General features: G+C 38.6%; 1 protein-coding gene across 5 annotated transcripts in view; it reads right to left on the reverse strand.

Moving 5' to 3' along the window:
- man1b1b (mannosidase, alpha, class 1B, member 1b) overlaps positions 1 to 15,247 on the reverse strand; it is a 61,725-nt gene extending 46,478 nt beyond the window's left edge. For 4 of the 5 annotated variants that reach the window (XM_039802653.1, XM_039802651.1, XM_039802654.1 and 1 more), the window contains exons 1-3: positions 14,936 to 15,246; positions 13,935 to 14,054; positions 7,889 to 7,988 (exon numbers count right to left, since the gene is read on the reverse strand). In XM_039802653.1, the coding sequence (XP_039658587.1) occupies positions 7,889 to 7,988; positions 13,935 to 14,039 (205 nt within the window). In that variant the 5' untranslated portion in view covers positions 14,040 to 14,054; positions 14,936 to 15,246. Of the gene's footprint in view, positions 1 to 7,888; positions 7,989 to 13,934; positions 14,055 to 14,935 lie in introns of all 5 variants that reach the window. The other variant, XM_039802655.1, reaches the window with a different exon arrangement.
- Positions 15,248 to 21,294: the final 6,047 nt, after the last annotated feature.

Genomic DNA, 21,294 nt, shown 5'->3' on the forward strand with positions numbered 1-21,294 from the left:
TGGTCTGGGCTCCCCTTATCTCTCGCAAGCCGCATAAATGCGGTTAAGATGACCATCTTGCCTAAGTTTTTGTATTTATTCCAGTCTGTACCAGTCTACATTAAAAAATGTTTCTTCTCTTCACTAGACCAACTTATGGCTTCATTCATTTGGAACAGTAAGCCGCCTCGGATTCGTAAAACCATTCTTCAGAGACCCCGCTAAGAGGGTGGACTAGCCCTACCAAACTTCCAGCAATATCACTGGTCCTGCAACATACGGTCTCTGTCCGCCTGGCAGTCCAAGCCCGCAGACACTGAAACTCCATGTTCGCTAGCCCTGGAAGCATCATCTGTCTCACTTACTTCTCTTCATTCCATCCTTTGCTCAGCACTTCCTTGGACTCATCCTTTGCCAAAATTCACCATCAATCCAATCATTTGTGGATCTGTCGAAATTTTGATTCAATTTAGGAAGGTGCTTAACTGTAGAAACCTCCCACTTGGAACCCCCATAGCAAAAAAAAAAAAAAAGGAAAAATCAGGCTTTCCCTCCATCCCTCACAGATGGAACTTTCGAAATTTGGAGACTCAAGGGATTAGTTAAAGGACTTATTTATTGACAACACCTTTGCGTCTTTCGACCAGCTCTCCAGAAAGTTCAATCTACCCCAAACTCACTTCTTTTGATATTTACAGATACGGGACTTTACAAATTAGTAAAGTAAATTAGGTCACTTTCCGGCTCTCCCCCCCATAACCCAATTAGACCTTATTCTAGACTTCGACCCTGTCAAGAAGGGGTATATTAGTAAACTCTACGACGCAATTAATAAGGGAGGCAAGATACCACTTGAATCTCTTAAAAATCGATGTGGGCGGGATATGGGTTTGTCTATTTCCGAGGAAGATTGGGATCAGGCGATCCAAAGGATACACTCCTCTTCGGTATGCATGAGACATTGTGTTATCCAGTCCAAAGTGGTCCATCGCCTGCATTATTCCAAAGAGAGATTGTCGAGAATTTATCCAGAGCTTAATCCAGAGTGTGACAGATGTAAACGGGAAACTGCTGACCTATTCCATATGTTCTGGTCCTGCCCGAAACTGACTCCATTTTGGGAATCCATCCTTGACGCTTTGTCTACTGTGTTGCACTGCTCGCTTACTCCTTCGCCTCAGATTGCCATTTTTGGGGTTGTTCCTCCTGCCTTTGCGCACTGGGTTTGGGAGGTTTTGCAATCACTGAGAGTGGAAAAGATATGTTACACCTAGGGCTGTGCAATTAATTGAATTTCGATTTCAATTTCGGCTCCCAACAATCACCAAAATAGTATAATCGAGAAAAAAAGATTATTTTGCCATATTCTCTTTTGCAAGAACACTCTTATTTTGTCTTGTGTTCTGCATGACATGCGCACATCCGCACGCGCACATCCGCCCCTCCCGAAGCCAGTCAGGGAAGAAAATCGTGTGCATATCATCCGGCATATCATGGCAGCAGCGTTTGGGGAGCAAAAAAGGGCAAAACCAACTCAGTTGTCTGGGAACAGCTAACGTTAGCTAACCCTACAGTCCCTCTGCCTTTGACCCCCCCGCTGTAGTATACTGTCTATAGATGTTGTATTACCCCAACACGCTGTATTCACTTACTGTTTAAAACTTGTTCCAGCTTAGTGGGGGTGCATAGGCATACTGCTCAAAAACAACATGAAAAAACATAGTAATGCTCCCTCAGCATTTAGTTTTGTTGTTAAACTGTATGCAAATGATCAGGGACGTTAAATCACCTGTTTCACGTAACGTTACTCTAAGGTACCGTCTATGTGCTGGATTTTTCCTAAGGTTAGCTAGCAAATAAGCCCACTGACGGCGACATTATTGTTGATATTTTGGCACAATGTTTCGTAATGACAGAGGTAGTGGTCATAGTGAGTGAACATGTGATGTGAGACGCACACTGTGTTATGTCTGTGGAACTGTTCAATAGCTGTGTAACGTCATGTGTGATATCTGTAACAGTAGTAAAACAGATGTTATTCTGATCCAAAGACTCTTTCTGTGAGATAACAGGACACTAACAGATTATACCCTGGACGCTATCCATTATATCCAAATGTTAATGAGTAATCGTGTTAAATAATCATGATTTCAATATAGACCAAAATCATCAGGATTATTATTTATTCCATAATCGAGCAGCACCAGTTACACCATGAGAGGGTCCACTTCAAAATTTTACTTGACTTGGAGGCCCTTTTTAGAATTTATAGATGGGTTGGATGCTTGGGTTACTAACCATAAGGGAGGAACATACAATCTGACTTCAGCTGACTGTCCTTCATCCTCTTTTGCTTGCAATAGCGTTCTTGCTGCACTTAACTTGATTTTTAATAAAAAAAAATTCTCATGTATTTATTTATTTATATATATATATATATATATATATATATATATATATATATATATATATATATATATATATACATACACACACACACACACACATACATATATATATATATATATATACACATACATACATACATACATACATACATACATACATACATACATACATACATATATATATTATTTTTTTCTCTCAATTCTTTAGTTATTTTTCTTTCTTTTTTATTGTTGATGTGTGTAACGCTTGGTAATTCATATTACCCTTGACTGCCTGCTACCTGGGGGTGGGACAGGTGGGAGGGATTTTGTTAAAATCTATGCGACCTGTGATTGCTGCATAAACTGTGTTGTTCGTAACTGAAAAATGAATAAATAAACCTAGAAGAAAAAAAAAAGAAGGAAAAACATAGACGTGGCACTTATACAAGAGTCACACTTACGTAAAAGAGATGTAAATCAAAAAATACTTTAAGGTTTCTGCTTCATCTAGTGACGACACCAAAACCAAGGGCTCCATTGTGCTGCTGTCATGGAGATGCACACTCACCATAGACAAAAGTAGTAGACTCTTCAGGCAGAATATCATATATATGTACTACGATAAGGAGTAGGAAAATAGCCTTAGTTTTAGTATAAGCACCGGCTACATATGATGAAAGCTTTTCCCGTGCCTAACCAATTAATTGCTCTCTCTCAATGAATATTCATTAATTATAGGGGGAGACATGAATGTAGTACTAGATTTAAATCAGGATAGATCAGGGGTCAGCCACACGAAAGCCCAAAAACATATATTGGACATGTTCAATGCAGTTGTGGAATCCCACCATTTTACAGACATATGGAGGATGCACAATCCTACTAGCAAGGATTACACATTTTTCTCCACGTCACCTCACCCACTCCCACATTGATTATTTTTTGTGCTCCAGTGAACTTAAGGCAATGTTCCACATGATAGCAATAGAACCAGCAATCCTGTCTGATCACAATGCGCTGATAACCACATTCCGTTGTGATATGTTAGGAGAAAGATCTAGAATGTGGCAATTTAATAATTCCCTTCTCCAAAATACAGATTTTGATACAGAGTTTAGAGCCAAACTGGCAGAGTTTATATCAATCAATACTGACTCAGTTTCGGACCCGGCCTATATGTGGCAAGCCACTAAAGGATTTATCAGAGATTTCACATCTTCCTTTGCGGCAAATTTGAAGAAAAAGAGAGAGGCAAGGATTGCGGAGTTGGAAGAGCATTGTAAATCGTTAGAGCAGTCTCTAAAGACGTGCTTTTCTAAATCTACACATACTCTGAGTCACAAAACGAGCAGAGCTAAATGATTTGCTAAAAAGGAGAGCTGAATTCATAATGCACAGAGTGAGGCAAAATTACTAGTTTAATGGTTGTAAACTAAGCAAATTGCTAGCTCTGAAATTAAAACAAAGCGAGTCCAGAGCTACTATCAACAGCATCCGCACAGACCGAGGTATCTCAACGAATCCTAAAGATATCACCGCCACTTTCCAATCCTTTTATTCAAAATTGTATGACTCCTCCTGTAATCAGGATCTGACACAGTGCCAAAAGTTCCTGAAAGAGCTAAACCTGCCTCTTCTCGACCCAGAGGAGGCAGAAGAACTGGGTCAACCTATTACGTTAGAGGAACTTAAATCAGCATTAAAAACAGCTAAGAAAGGGAAAACACCGGGGTTGGATGGAATTCCACCAGAACTTTTACTACAGTACTTTGACACACTAGGACCTATCATTTTAAAAACTTTAACGTTGGCCATAGAGAGGGGCACCTTTCATCAACAAACCAACACTGCACTAATTTCGTTCATACACAAAAAGGGCAAAGATCCTACGGAGTGCGCAAACTACAGACCTCATTGGAACTGATATTAAGCTTTATTCCAAAGTCTTGGCACTACACCTAGAACGCTTCATTGAGAAGCTAGTCCACCCCGACCAATCAAGGTTTATACCAAAGCGTCAAGCTGCAGACAATATACGCTGATTACTCCATGTAATAGAAGAAGCCAAAAACCTTCCAACAATGGCAGCAGTTTCATCAAAGGCTTTTGACCGCCTAGAGTGGAACTACTTGTGGCAAGTAATGGAGAGGCTTGGTTTGGAAGCCAAATTCATTGACATGGTACGTTCTTTATATGTGAATCCCACAGCTATAGTCTCAAACAGTGGCCTGCATTCACAGCCATTCCCCACCAACCCAAAGCAAAATTACATATATGGGCATCACCATTCACACATCGCTACAGCGAGTTGTCCAGGACAACTATGAATCTATACTAAGTAGTGTTCAAAGGGATCTAGCCAATTGTTCTGCGCTGCCGGCATCGCTACGGTCCAGGATTGCTGTGGTTAAAATGAACATAGTTCCTCGTGTGAATTTCTAAAGTACAATGATCCCCTTACCCCAGGGCTCAACATAAAAAAAATCCCCACTGGCCCCCGGGGCCAGTAGATCAGAGTTTTGCTGGACCCTTCTACATTTTTACTGGCCCTGAAAGAAATATCATCGGTGTGATTGGCAAAGGACAAAAAAGCATGAAAATATACACCGCACCTACCATGAAGCTTCAGGAAATGGTTATAACCATCTAGCCACTGGATGTTGTGCCATTAGCAGCAAAGCTAGACCAGGGGTCAGCAAATACATTTTTCAAAGGGCCAGAATTTTTTTAAGCAGACACTCCAGGGGCCAGACTTTCAAATAAAGAAAATAAAATGATACCTAATACGCATCTTCTTGTTTGATATTTTCACTTTCTTACTTAATTAATGCTATATTTTTTTTTACATGTATTAGTGTAAGCAAACCCCTAAAAACATGTAAAATCCATAATGATAACTAGATAGGCTACTTAACTAGAAAATGATGTCAGATTAGTCCTGTATGCTTAATTCGAAATAAGACAATGTTGTTGCTAAATAATACAACCGGCAACATCATCAAGAATGAAGAACGTGGTTTCATTCACGTGCATATTAAGTAGCCGCATGCATTTGTTTTGGTCTTATAATACATCCATAGGTTTACCGCTCCAGTGGAGAGGATGGCTTGTTTAGACAGCAGCTACGTTTACAAGAGTTTGTCCAAAGTTCAAGATTGGTTGCAAATTAAGATAAACAGTTAGACTACAAACTGACATCTTTCATTTTAGCTAGTTTGTAAAGTCGCTATTTGCAGAGTAGAGCTGTGTTTGCACAGCGTGGTGGACAAGAGTGGACCGTGCAGACAGAGCAGACTGAGATATTGGTTTCTACATGTTTATGCCTGTAGACAGGTAGGTGGGTATTGATAAGTATTGACTCTTTAATCATGGAGGTTTTATTGTAGGCTACTTACAGTAGGCTAACGTGTGTAGCATTAGTTCATCTGCGCCATCGGCGGTAAATAATCCTCGGTAACGTTTCCAGTCAGTTACATGTGCTGCGTGAAGTAACGCACACACCTCGGCCCTGCTGTGTGTGTGCGCGCAGCGTGGGCATCGCTGTTCAGAATCCCGTCTATCTTCCAAAATGCAACGCTTGTATCCAAATGAATTGGTTATAAATTACCTGAGGTGAAAATGTGAAATGTTAACATTCACACGCTTCGTGCCACTTTGTATGACGTTTGCTGATGCAGCAGACAGAGCCACAGTATGTCGGGCAACCAGCCCGACATACGTTTTTACTGGCCCCGGGCCATCGGGCCATTGCTTATGTCGAGCCCTGCCTTACCCCCACCAATACATTTCTGGAAGAAACTTGATACTGTAATTCGGCAGTATATTTGGAATAATAAACAACCCAGGCTACCCTGCAACATACAGCAAACACGGGAGGCCTGGTCCTCCCTAACCTTAAAGTGTATCACAGAGCCTGTAAAACGATAAAACGATGGATTGGAAAGTTTGTAAGTACACCAGAAGTTTATGTAAATAACACTTGCCTGCTGGCTTCTGCTCTCTGCTGTTGTTGTTGTTGTTGTTGTTGCTGCTGTGAGACGAGTGCTTAGGGGATTACCCAATTGACAACCGAAGAGATGCAACAAAAATATTTTTTAATTTAACTTATTTTTTAAGTAAGTGCTGTAATATAACTAGCAGGAGACAAGTAATAATTGAGGGTAAGTTTGGAGACATTACCTTATTTAATCATTAAATTAATACATATATTTTGTTGTATCTCTTTCGTTGTAGTAATTGATAGACGGCCCTAAGCACTCCGTCAAACTGCAGGTAGCAGCAGCAGCAACAGCAACAGAGAGCAGAAAGAGCAGGCAAGTGTTCATAAACTTCTGGTAATTTACAAACTTTCCAATCCATCGTTTTATGAGTGCATAACCTATATATACACACTAGTGTAGACCTTTGATATCATTTCGGGATTATTAGTGGGGTCATTTAAGAGATACAAACGTGGGTCCATTAGCCCCGCGCTAAGCTACTCAGCGGCTAACGCTACTCTACGCTAACTCGCCCAGTGTTAGACCCAGGTGAAAAAAGCTTCTGGGGGGTGTTTGGCTCGAGGTCATGGTGCAAAGGACCCTAGGGTAAATTACTCCGAACCATCACTTTAATGACTCTAAATTACACCTACTTGGGAGACAGAAGAAAATTTGGCTAGCCGGATCAACTGCGACAAAAAAAAAAAAAAAAAAAAAAATAGCTCAGTGCTGGCTCCCCCCTCAACAAACTTTGAATAAAACAGTGGTTGGCGTATTTTCTGGACATAGTTATGCTGGCGCTCTCTACAGCAAGGATTAACAAAGCCAAATCATCGACTATAGACCTATGGAAAAATGCAGCAGCACAAGTATCAGTCCTAATGACCTCAGCATCACAAGAATTAGAGGAGAGCGACTAGGCAAGATGTGATTTCTTTTTTTGTTTTTGTTTTCTCGAGAACGCAAAGGGTGGGGGGTGGGAGAAGGTTGTTGTTCTTGCTCAGTTGTATTGGTCTGTTCTGTATGTTCAAAAAAATATAGAAAATAATAAAAAGTTGATCTTAAAAAGAAAAATTCTGGGCATATAGTGTATCATTCTTGGATGTAACAGTTTGGATTTATTTCACAAAGAGCCCGAAAAACGATGCAATTTTTTGTCGTATACGACAAGCTCGGGCTTATAGGGTTAATGATCTGATTAAGTGGCCAACAGAGCGGTGCTCCCCGTAGCCAGTCCGACTATGTTTTGAATGATTTGCAGTGGGGAGGCTAGTCTTTATCTATGGTCATTACGCACACACCGTGCTCGTAAATAATTTTTCCGGTTTGCGCACAGATCTATTTTTAGACATAATGTTCTATGATCCACTAGTCTCGATAGCAGTATCAATAAGCTCGGACCTTATTGATTTTCGGTTTTGAGAAATTTGGAACCGGGTCCCTAATAGAACCGAGTCTTGAACCAACCCTAGCTGACAGCATGCCAGTCGCTCAGACTCATGAGATATCATTGAAGATGTTAATGTATAAAAGCCTTACCTCTGAGTTGTTCAGTAACAGCAGGATAGGAAGCAATTCCACAAATAAACAGGAGGATGAGGATAAGGCTCCGCTGCAGCCTGGACAGTTGCTTCCATTTCTGCAGGCACACAGATGAGAGGAAGATGGATAATAATGCTAACTTCTATCCAGTTCCTTGAGAATTTCTATTGTTTAAAATGTGCAACCTTTTTCTGGACCAAACAAGCATCATACAGGTCCCATCGTTCAAATTGAATAGGAAAACAATCAAATTAGTGCTGTGGTGGTATACTGATCAAGTGGGGTACAGTACAGCTAAGAACTGAATTCCTTTGAGTATGCTCTACTGATGCAACAGTGTATAATACTGGGACTGGGTTATAACGCATTGTGTCTCAACAAGACAGTAACTAGAGGTGTCAAGATTTCAATTTTAAATCGATCAAAAATAGCTTTTGATTCTGTGCAGATTTATTCTGTGCAGCTAGCCTTCTCCTGACCAGGCTAACAGCCAGGATTTATTAATCCTGGAGCCTTTTCTGTTCACTCAGCAGTGGTTTTACCCTATTGTTATCAGCCTGGATTAAAATACAACAGGTGCATATTGCTGTTCATTTAAGTACTGTAACTGTTACTATTTAAGTTGTGACCATTTTTTTTTTATAATTATTCATGTGACAGTCATTGTTACGCAGACTGCTGTTCATATTGTTGTTAGAAGTTTGATGAATATATTACGGCACTTGTTGAGATAATTAGAAAAGGCTGATAAAATTTCTAGGGATGCACCAATTGGCATATACCGATTTTATGCCGATCAAATTCACTCGGGCGGCGCATGATTTACATCGCGCAACATTAGCACCACACGTTCACATGCAGGGTTTCCGCTATACGCACGTAGCAGCATCGCACTGCTGCTCAATCAGCCGTTTATGAAAAGTCATAAAGTTGTAATTATACACAGCTCTGCAGAGCCGTCTGCTCTACTGATCTCAAGCGAACGGTCAGCCACTCTCTCTCTCCCCTCTGAGGGTGGAAAATATCGTTGGGCACACTGACTTTGATGAATTTACTGTTTATCAGATGAGACAAGAAACTAACGTTAGCGAATGCTGTGGTCCCTCTGCCTCTGACACCCCGCTGGCCACTGTAGGAGACGCTGTATTTATAAAATAAAAAAATTAAAAATAAAAAGAGATGCTGTATTAACTTTACTGTTTAAAACGCTTTCCAGGTAAGTGGGGATGCATACCACTCAAAACCAACATTAAAAACGTAGTCATCTTCCCTCAGCATTTAGTTTTGTTGCTAAACTGTGTGTAAAATGAGCAGTTACGTTAAATGATATGTTTCAGGTAACAGCACACTAGGGTACCGAGGTTTTGTTCCGAGGTAAACGTCGGTAGCTAACGTTAGCAGATAAGCCTGTTGACAGCAATGGCAGTGTTCATATTTATGCACAATGACACATAAAGCAAACTTGCTAAAAAAAAAAAAAAAAAGGAAATACACGCTGTTTTCAGATAACGTTATATATATATATATAATAGCTTTGACCCCTATCTTAACGAAATGCCTTGAGAAAATTGTAGTGTCCCAGCTTAAGGCAGAGGTTGAGCCGGTATTGGACACGTGGCAATTTGCCTATAAACATAAACGCAGTACTGAAGATGCCATCCTCTGCATTTCGATCTTACTTCTAAACACCTTGAGGATACAAAAGCCTATTCCAGAATATTATTTGCTGATTTTAGTTCAGCATTTAATACTGTGCAACCTTATCTGCTTTTAAAGAAATTGAATAATATGCATGTCAATACTGCCCTGGTTAAATGGTTTTATTCCTTTTTGATTAATAGGACACAACAGGTGAAAGTTAACGGCACGCTGTCAGAGGTTAAACATAGCAGTATGGGGGTCCCACAAGGTTCTGTGGTATCACCCATACTTTTTACATTGTATACCAATGACTGTAGGACAGTACACCCAAATAACTATATTATAAAATTTGCAGATGATACTGCAATTTTGAGCCTTCTTCGGAAGGACATAAATCCGTCTGTGTACCATGATGAGATAGACACATTTATTAAGTGGTGTGACACCAACCATCTTATCTTAAATGTCACAAAAACACAGGAGATGATCTTTGACCCAAGGCAAGTGATTGACCATGAGCCGGTTGTCATAAAAAATCAGAAAATTATCCAGGTCATGTCTTACAAATACTTAGGTGTCCACATAGACAATCTTCTCCGCTGGAAAAACACACATTGACCATCTGTGTAATAAATTGCAGCAGAGATTATACTTTTAAGGCGAATTGAGACTGTATGGAGTAAGTAGCCAGATCATGCTTATGTTCTACCGGGCGATTCTGGAGAGCATTATTAGATATGGAATTACAGCATGGTTTGGCAACCTAACAGTGCAGCTAAAAAGCAGGCTGGTCAGCACACACAAGGCAGCTATGAGGATAATAGGGAGGAAAGAGTACAAGCCCATACAGAGCTTGTATGAGCAAGTAGTCAGAAAACAAGCTGAAAGAATCACCGCAGACTCTCTACACCCTCTCTTCCCTGAATATGAACTTCTGCCATCAGGCAGAAGATTCCGTTGCGCTAAGATGTAAAACAAACAGACTAAAGTTATCATTTATTCCAACTTCTGTTAAGCTGCTGAACTCCAATAGTACATTTTAGTCCAGCAGAGTGGGGGCAGTAAATACCCCAGCTATTTTAGCATTTCACACTTTAATTATTACAGTTAATTCTCAGGATGTTGTGCTTTCTGTGCCGTCATGTGTGTCCTCTTTGTCTTTTGTGCTTTTGTGTGCTTGTGTCTCAGGACGCTGTGCTGATCTCACTTTTATGTTGATTTTATTTTATTTCACTTTATTTGACTGTATTTAACTTGAGAATGTTTTTATGTTACATATTGTCTGTGTTGTGAAGCAACGGATGTGGCACTGTGCCCAAGACAAATTCCCTCGGGGACAATAAAGTGTATTCTATTCTATTCTATTCTATTCTAACGTTAGTGTTGATGTTCAAACAGGCCTGTGTGTGTGTTTTGAGAAATATCTTTAAACTGCAAGGCTATATTTATTTTGTTTTTATTGGTTATTTATATATTATTTTATTGCTATTACCTGTTTTGATACATACAGAAGTTTAGTTTGCTAAATATAATCACATTTTTTTGTTGGATATTGGATGTGAAAAGAAAGAAATGGTTCTTCCATAACATTGCACTTTAGATGTGTGAATTTCCCACACCAGGAGTAACTTATATAGTTCTATTTCATAGCGATCGATTATCTATTAAAAACTATTTCTATGTTCTACGCAAAATGTAAAATTTTCTATTAAAGAAAAGGTAGAAAATATACATTTGTGTGAGCTGTAAAGTGGTTAGAAAAATTAAATCTGTATCGGCTAAAAAAATTTTTTTAATTTTTAATTTCAAATGTCTTTTAAATTAAGTCTGTTACTAAAGGCAATACATACAATGCTGTACATGTGTGTTTCTATAGTGGACCAATGCACCTTGAATTATTTTAGTTGATTCATTTTTTTTTTTTTTTTTTCTTCATTCTTTAACAATAAAGGATCATGTTTGTTCCGCTTCCATGTGCATTTTATTTGGCATTCTTAGCACACAATTTGTGTTGTCCAGTAAACTGGGACTATAATTTGGGAGGATTGTACAATTTTAAGAACATATCCTAATTGTACAATCCTCCCAAATTATAGTCTTAGTTCACTGGACCAGTAACTATATAGTGATGTATGCTACTGTACATTCATGTAACAACAGGGAGAGGACACCCCAATGGTTTTTGAACTTATATTTTGCTGGGGGGAAATAACAGATGAATATAACTTTGTTCCATTCATGTTTACAGTGTGCAATTTATCACTTAATTATCTTTATAGTTTCTAGATTTTAGAGTCCAATTTCTTCAGTGTCTTTTTTTTCTATGTCCATATATACAAGGGAGCAAAGCATATAATATGTAGAGAATGAAACTCTGCCTCTGTAAAAAAAAAAAAAAAGAAAACTCTCTATAGGAACAAAACTGTTAAATATAACAATACATGTCATTATGTGGGGGGCTCTCCCATTTTCAACATATTTTTTATTCTGAATAAACACTGGTAAGATGTTTTATACTTCCTATGGATATAAATCCACTTAATCTTATTTCCATATAGGGCTGGGCAATATATCAATATCGTGATAGGAGACTAGATATCCTCTTAGATTTGGGACATCGTAATAATACGTGTCATTTTCAGAACTTACCAGACTGTTGTAGCTGCTCTATTATTTCATTTGCCTTAAAAGGTGCTCTAAGTAATGTGAAGCATTTTTTAGGCTACAACATTTTTTTGTCACATACAGCAAACATCTCCTCACTATCCGCGAGCTGCCTGTCCCCTGAACAAACTTTAAAAAAAAAAAAAAAACACGGTTTCTGTAGACAGCCCAGGCTCCACAAACGGCAACAAAAACAAACTGTGCCAACCTGCACAATGAACCATAACAAACAGTGTTCCAGTCAATAACCGACAAGAAGGAGTTGGTTGAGTCATGAATACGCATTGAGGAAGTAGCCTACGTGCTAACACTGCTGCAGTGATGGCTCAACCAGCTCCTTCTTGACAGTTATTGGCTGGAACGCTGTTTGTTATGGTTCGTGGGGCAGGTTGGCGCAGTTTGTTTTTGTTGTCAGGGGACAGGCAGTTAGCGGATAGTGAGGAGATGTTTGCTGTATGCGACGAAAAATGTTGTAGCCTAAAAAAAGCATCACATCACTTAGAGCACCTTTAACCCACAGTGTCATTATACCAACATTACCATGATTATTTATCAAAAATCTCATTGTGTAAATATTATGTGAAAGCACCAATAGTCAACCTTATAATATTGGTGCAAATGTCGATAGAGATATTTGGTCAAAAATATTGTGATGTTAATGAATGCTTAAATTTATTTTTAATATAATCCTTGGTACATTTAATGGCATATTAATTAATTAATTGAGTCATTTATTTTGGTAGCAGACGTTCCATGGCCCTTTGAGTTGATAGTAAACTCTGAATTTATCCTCAAAAGCACAACACCCAACTGCACTCTTCAGATCCACATCTTTTTCCATAGATATGTTTGCAAGTATCAGCAAATAAACCCAGCACTGGCAAAAGAGGGACACATACGTGGTGTCCTTATCAGGTCTTAGCAGGGTGGAAAACAAGAGCACTTGAAGACAAGAAGAGAAGGAGAAATGCCTTTATGAACAGCTCATAGATGCAACTTACTATGTTCCTACAATAAAGGTAGCTGCAGTTTCAGGACCAGTCCTAGGAACACATTTCTACTATCACATTTCGTATATTCTCGCTTTGCCAGACCTTCCTCCACAGCGCTGCGGAGGAAGGTCTGGCTAGTCCACTCAGCATTCCGGGATGGGAGAAAAACTGCTTTGGTTTATTGGCATTTCTTTAAACCACGGTTTAAGCCATGGTGCAGCTGCAAAATAGCCTCGGGAAGGAACTTATTTTGGTGGAACATGTGTACGTTCAAAAGTTGTTTTAGTCGTGCAACAGAAAACTCCGATTGCACAGATAGTCTAGCTAGCTGTCTTGATTTACCCTGCAGATATCCAAGGAGCAGTTAACCATAGTCCTCATAAATCGATCGGGGTTTAAAATTCCAACACAAAGAAAGAGGAAGGTAACGGACATCCGACCGAAAAGAGTGAAATCCGATGGAATTTCCCAAGCAATCCCGGAAGTTGAATGTTGTGGAATATAGACTACATTTTTTATGAACCTGGCTACCTAACTAAACAATACAGCCTACTGCTCAAGCGTCAACACTAAAGTTCGCAGCTAGCTAACTAAGATGGGTTAGGGTAAGGTTAAAGGACCGGGTTTGGGTTTGGGTAACTACATTCTAGCATCTACCCTAAAAACCAGGGTCCAAGAAATGTGATCCTAGGATGCGGTCCTAAAACTGCAGCTTCCTCTATGACATGACCATGCTACTCACTCACCCTCCAGCAGGACTGCCTCCTCCACTGCTTGCTGTTATTGTAACTTCCACTTCCTTGTCCAGCAAAGTTTATAGATATATAGTCCTGTCGAGATGGGGGGTGCATGTCTGTAACCCAGTGCTGGAGGAAGAAAGAGACACACTGAAAAGGGGTGCGAGTGAGAGGAGAGTAACTTAGCTGGATAGAGATGGCTGGTGTGGTGAGCCAGGTGGCAAGCTAGGAAAACAAGATGCAGCTTGCATGTGACACAGACTGATACATGTAGCTAGGTGTAGTTGTGATAGGATTACAAATTAACACAATATTTTCAGATAATAAGAGAAGACTTTGCCCCACTTTAAATCCCTTAACACACATTTGGCTTTGCAGAGAAAACCTTACTTAGGTTTTCACGCTGACATTAGTTGCTGTAACCTAAATTCGCAGCACATCTAATTCTGAGCAATATAACTAATGTTCGTTCCGTTTCATTTCAGGGGAAATGTAACGTTAAGCATAATTGTTGGTGGTTAACACAGCTAGCAATAACGTTAACGTTAGCGGTCATCCTATATGCAAATGCCACGATACAATGCCAAGTGTCAATCAACAGGCTAATTTAATTGATATTAGTGTCAACCTAGCCAAATGTAAACTGATTATCAGTAAACATAGCGTATCCAGTCGATATAGCTAACTCTTGCAGCCGGTATTAACGTTACATACCAAGTAATTAACTGTAACTGCATTCTAACGTTATTTTACATTCCACAAACAAGGCGGAAACACCGGTTTAACGTTTGCCCCGCCGTAGCGGCTGCTTTGCCTAGGCGTCACTGGCTCGAAGTAACGTTTTGGCGGATTCACAGCCTAACTTTGGACCGAGGCATGGCTTGAGGCCTAACACAACCAGGACATGGACCGCTTTTTAAGTAACGTTAGAAGAAACATTCTTATAACTAAAACAAGAGGATATAATGGGCGTCCAGAAACATTTAAATATATAACTGACATTACGTTACCTTTGAAAAGTATCCAGCGTTAATGTTAAATTAGATGTGCAATCAGTCTAATCCACAACCAGGAGGGTATAACGTGAACGTTAACAACAGTCAAAACTGCAGTTAGCTCGACGTAAATGAAATAGCCTCGGGGGTCTCTTGTATCATGTGTATGAAACACATAACCGATACTATTACCGAAAGCCACGCAGTTTTAGAACTGTTACTCAGACCACTGAAAAAAGATAGTATCCACTTGTAGCTTAGGATGTGATGTTGCTCACTGTCAACAACAATTAAATGTGACTCTCACCAGGTGCACCCATGCTGCCTTCAGTGACTTCCTCGAAATATCGTAAACACCAGGTTGTACTATACCGGTATTTTGATCTCTGAATGGTAATTTCAAAATAAATAAATTAAAAACATCCTTTATTTTTAAGTGATTCTGAAATATATTGTTAAATTATAACAGAATTATTTTTCATGTTCACATATTGTGACAGAGGGATCACTTGGCTATAGTGCCATTTGTAGTAGGCCTATTCTGACAAAACATGAATAAATGAATATATCAATATTTAAAACTCGTTATCAATACAGTGACTACTAATACTGATGTCACTGTTATTTATAATAAACACTGTAATAGTGGCTTATACATATTTAAATTAGCAACTATAACTAAAGCAGAAACTTTACACATCTTCTGTTGCAGAGTGAAAATCTATCTGTTCAGACTGTAGATTGGCCCATAAGATTTATTTATTTTGATTAAGACAACATACATTAATCACCATGCAATATGCAAACTCCACATAGAAAGGCCCAGAGCAACCTGTATTTAAACCCAGAACCTTCTTGCTGTGAGGTAGAAGTGCTAACCACTGAGCCACCATGCTGCCCAAAAAAAAAGAAGAAAATTCAAAAAAAATAATTAATATTTTAAAAACTCTTTCTCTACCTCTTATTGTTTCTAAATGTAGCACTTGAAGCAATTCAGCATATTTGCTGAAGTAGATGTACTTGCATGCAGAGATGAGGACTTGAGACTTAGTGACTTGGACTCGAGCCTACTCGAGTCACCATTTCAATGACTTGCGACTTGACTTGACAAAAATGTAATTACTTGAGATTCGACTTGGACTTGTAAGTTAATGACTCGAGACTTGAGGATGGCTTGCGTGTATTCACAAGTTTGAATTTTAGCTGTTAAATATAAAATAATAAATTTAATGTTGTAACGTTTCCGTCTAACTGTCTATCAAGTATGCTATACCAGCGGCAGCAACGCAAACTGTGAATCATGATTGGATGACTCAAAAAGCTCCCCGATATGTGATTGTCGTGATTGTATGACTGGCTGTCAGTCAAACTCCTTGCTATGGCAAGTTATAACATCAATCATCAATAAATAAATATATAAAATATCAGCTTTATCTAGGCTGTAAAAAAAAGTGACTTGATTTGGGACTTGACTTGCCTAAGTACGTGCCTAAGTACTTGACTTGAGTTGACATTACCTGTGATTTGACCAAAAAAATAAAATAACTCAAGACTTGCACCGAATGACTTAAGACTTGAGCAAGTAAGTCACATCACTGCTTGCATGGTTCTTGCAATTTTTGGATTGTATCCACATGGTTGAATATACTTAAGTAAGGATTGTAAGGTTAAGCATCAGCTTAATTATTAAAATGTAAAAGTTAAGTTTTAAATGTTTCTGAAACTGTGTAATTTTTCATCTGATGATCATAAATCTGTAACAGCAAACGAGACTAACAGTGAAAAGAACACTATTTTATATATATTTTATTAATGCCTTTGCCTGGGTCAGATTTTTCCTGCAAAGTCACAAAATGATTTACAGCAGGTAGACGGTGCTACAGAGCACACATTCTGATGGGTCACAGATTTCGGTGTAATACCGGTTATAGAATCCAGGGTAGCAGGAGATTTCTTTATATTGGCCTAATTGTATTTTACTTTTATTTTAGAAGTTATGCTGTAGTTATGGCTGATACTGGGGCAGGGCCATCACAGAAAAGAAGGAAATTAAATAGAACAACTAAAAGCTAAAAGGGAAAGTGAAAGACAACGGGCGAAACCGAGTCAATCTCGGTCGGGCTTTCAACAGATGGAGACAATTATGGTATTATAAATGTTTCAAAACACACCCCAAAATGGCCTACTATTTTATTTTCCCTTGTTCCCCTATACTTGTGTAAAGCGTCCTTTGGTTTCATGAAATGCGCTATATAAGTTATTACTACATTGTTTGCTATAACAAACTCTTAATGCTTTGGCTCGTGATACAGTGATACCAGGTTAAGCTCACGATACATCCAAAGTACGCTAAGTTACCGTATGCAACACTTGAAATGCAACATATTCTCTTGTTGTAAATTAATGATTTTCTGTCTGAGCAAAATATTCATCGCGACTATATGACCTCCCGGTAACGCTAACTTAGTAATATACAGTGGGCAATAAAGCACTATAAATAAAAGACCTTTACAACAGTAGGTGTGGTAAAAACACTACAGTTTTTTTCCAAAGCGGCTGCTAGAATCAACACAAATTGAAAGTTACATATAGCCACTTTAAGCTCATCTCCCCCTGTGTAAAACAATATGCAACAAAATCCATTTAAATTAAATGAATTCATAATGAAGCACCATACAGTATAACATCTAACGTATAGTAAAATACATTTTAGTTGTAGCACTAGCAAAAGTAGCTTGGGGGTAATACACCCTCCAAGTCTGCAGAATACCTACTAAGCAAAACACAGCAAAAACCCTTAATTTACTGGTTAAAGCTGCACCGATACATGTTTTTACATAGGCAATGGATCAAATGACTACATGTAAAATGAGGAGTTATATGTATAATACCTTTTTTAGAATTATCACTGGACTGCAGTTCCCCTCAGAACTACAGAGTTCTAGCCTTCTTTAGCACAATGTTTTGTATTTTCAGCCCCACAACTCTGCTCCAATTGACCCCATTTTCAGGCAGCTGTTTTGCAAAGATGCAAAGATCAGATGTACTTATATATATATAATAAAAAATAGGGAATTTTAAATTGAGCCTTGTCTCTATATAGATCTGTTTTAGATAAAGGCCTGCATTTAAAGTAAATAAAGGCACTAGCTGTAATTTGAGAATTTACAGTATGAAAAAAAATAATGTTAACAGTAATATTTTTCTGCTGTTGATGCAGAAATAAGTACTGCAGGTAGTTAAAATATTTAAGCGTTTAAACCAAGGCTTAATGAAGGTGTATGTAGGTTTGGGTTAAAATGTCTTCACTATTGAGTGAGACCCGGGTTTCATGGATTCATAAACCTCCATCATCGTCACTTATCTCACAGTCCCGCAGTGCCCCAGGTAACTCTGCCTCTGAGTGTCAGCCAGGAATTTGACTTCCCTCTCTCTGTGGCCCTGTCTATTTCCTTGCTGACAGGAGTAAGTGATGGTCTGAGTGGAGAATCTGCTGTTCAGATGCAGAAACTTCATCTGTACCACATCTGTTCCTTCTGGATACTCAAACTGGAGGTAAAGGGTTTGCACATGAGATATGATTAAGAGAAAGAAGTTAATAAATAAGTGAAATCTAAGGAGGATGAAAAGCAATATCTGGATCAGACGCTCACTTGTATCTTCAACTGTGCTCAACCAGTGAAATGACACGTTGGTGCCGGAATCCTTCAGCCAAGCTTTTACTGGAACCTGTAACCATTAATGTTATCAGGTAACACTTTATAATAATGGTACATGAATTATCATGAATTCATGAATTACTTAATTCATGAAAAAGTATGAATTCATTCATGTAGTACTTCATGAACTATCAGTAATGTACAAAGATTAATAGTATCTCATGCATCACTCAATGCATTAACTACGTTAATGCATCGTTAATGCATCAATTAAGGTATTTCAATCATCATGATTTCTGATTTATTAATGTTCATGTCTTCTTTAAAAAACTGACTAGTCACAGCAGTCTCTGAAGAATTTTAGTGTTGTAATCATATTTAACTAAACATTACTTCTTAATTACTTCATCATGTCTGTGGCCCTTCAAATAAAATGTTGACCTGGTCCATCTTTAACATTGATAAATATCACATGTGTAAAGATGTGTTATAGTAATAAAAAGACTTATAATTTGGATGGCTGACCTTCACAATAAAAAGGGTGAATGGGTTAATAGTTTTAGGGTGGTATATTTTTGTTATTTACTATTTATACCTATAACATTAAAAGCAATCATTAATAATCTGTGGCAGACAAATTGTGAGAATACTGTAATATGCGTTTAGTATGCTGCACATAACAGACTGACAATTAGCCACTCAGACCTGAGCATTTATCTGCTTCCATTTAGGTGCTATATCAATTAGTGTGTTAAATGTATTAAAAACCTTATGTAATTATAATTCCCTGCTTTACATTCTAAATGCCTGATGCATATTACAGAGGTATTGCTGTAACCGTTCCCCTAAACAGTGTCCTCAGTTTAGCAATCTACGCCACCGTTCATAATTTTGAAAGTGCAAGGTCTAACACACCTGTGTTTCTGTTTATTGTATGTTCTCTGATAAATCCCGTATATTGGTGACTTGTAAATCAGTCACGTTTGGACTTGTTGAAAGATTCTTTTTATCCTCTTTTGACAGAGGCTTGATGTTTTCTCCTGTTCTCAGTCTTACTGCTGAGCTAGACTGAGTACTTCCATAACCAAACAAACAAGAGTATTTCCCAAAATATCAGAGTACTTGTGTAAGTGAGGAACTGGCAACAGTGGAAGTGACAGTAGCAACCTAACCTAACCTCAATCCCATGTTTTTGATTTACAGCCCAGGGTTGGGTAGTAAGGGATTACATGTAATCTGGATTACATAATCAGATTACAAAAATCAAGTAACTATAATCGACACACATTACAATAAAAAAAATGTGTACTCAGATTACAGTTACATTGTTGAGGATTACCTGATTACATTGTATCATGCAAACAATGCAACTTTTTTATTATAGCCCGTTTTAATTTGACAAGCAGTTCATTCATTTGTCCACTAGATGTCACTATCATCCAATTGCCTGTGTAGTTTCTTGACAAGAAAAAGGTTCAAATCAAAACTCAAGATGGAAGAGCCGTCGACGTGGAAAGACAGACCCATTTAAATTGGGAAAAATGCGTTTACTAGTTGGCAATATCGCCACAACTTCGATTTAAAGACAGTTGAAAATAATAATGTGTAAGTTGTGTGCAAGTATTGTCAACGGCGCTAACATCTACTTCAAATATGAAGAAACACTTGGAGGTAAGTTGAACGTTAACATTAACATTACAGGAACATGCTCGGCATCGTTCAAACATTGCTAGGTATAAGGTGGTCCAATGATGATAAACTGATGGTTTCAGTTATTTCACCATTTAGTGAAGGTTAAATTTGCATTTGCCACATCAGTATTGATCATGGTAGCGATGGTTAGGCTAAAGGCCTTTTATAGTTGTGCGTCGGCTCCACGCAGAGCTCTCGCCGTAGCCTTAAAAAGTGGCCTGATGTTTATACTTGTGCGCTGGTGTGTGCGTCGAGCTGCGTGTGTGTGTGTGGGGAGTGTGTGGTAGAGAGAAGTGAGAGAGTGCCGGCGATTACCTTCGGAGCTCGGAGCGAGTAGCGACTCTAGAGTCATAGTGAGAGAACAAAGTGTCTCCTCTGTGCTTTCTGACTACAGTGGGAAATATGTAGCAGGGAAGTAATAACCCTCTCCTTGATTTCATGTTATTTATCAAATGAGAATAAAAAACGAAAGCAGCGCTACGTCGTGTCACAATGCAAGCTATGATGACGATGGTAGTTAAATTTTTCGAGAGGTGCACGTCAGGCTACGGCGTAGGGTCCGGCGTAGACGCAGAGGGGTCTACGTCTACGCCGGACCCTGCGCCGTCGATTTGACGCACAACTGTAAAATGGCCTTAACCGTTATGTCGACCGCTCATAATGTTATATTGGATTTTTTTAATGGATCTCTTATCATTGTAACATCACTCAACTTGTTAGTTATCTTAGGTAACATTAATACAGCAGTGTTAGTGCGGTAGTAGTCTAATATACTGTGATCTAAGAGTAATCCTAAAGTAATCAGATTATGTTACATGTTTTGGGTAATCCAATAGATTACGTTACTGATTACAAAAATTGCCATGTAATTTGTAGTCAGAAATGGATTACATTTCAAAGTAATCTGCCCCAACCCTGCTTACATCTTACAGTTACATGTGATCTCCAAACGATCATGTTTGAAATGCTACAGTAGTAGATATTGTAGTGTGTGTTGTTGATACCTGAGGTTGGAGTGGAGAC

This window comes from Perca fluviatilis, chromosome 6, assembly GCF_010015445.1.
Source record: "Perca fluviatilis chromosome 6, GENO_Pfluv_1.0, whole genome shotgun sequence".
In the NCBI taxonomy this organism is placed as follows: Eukaryota; Metazoa; Chordata; class Actinopteri; order Perciformes; family Percidae; genus Perca; species Perca fluviatilis.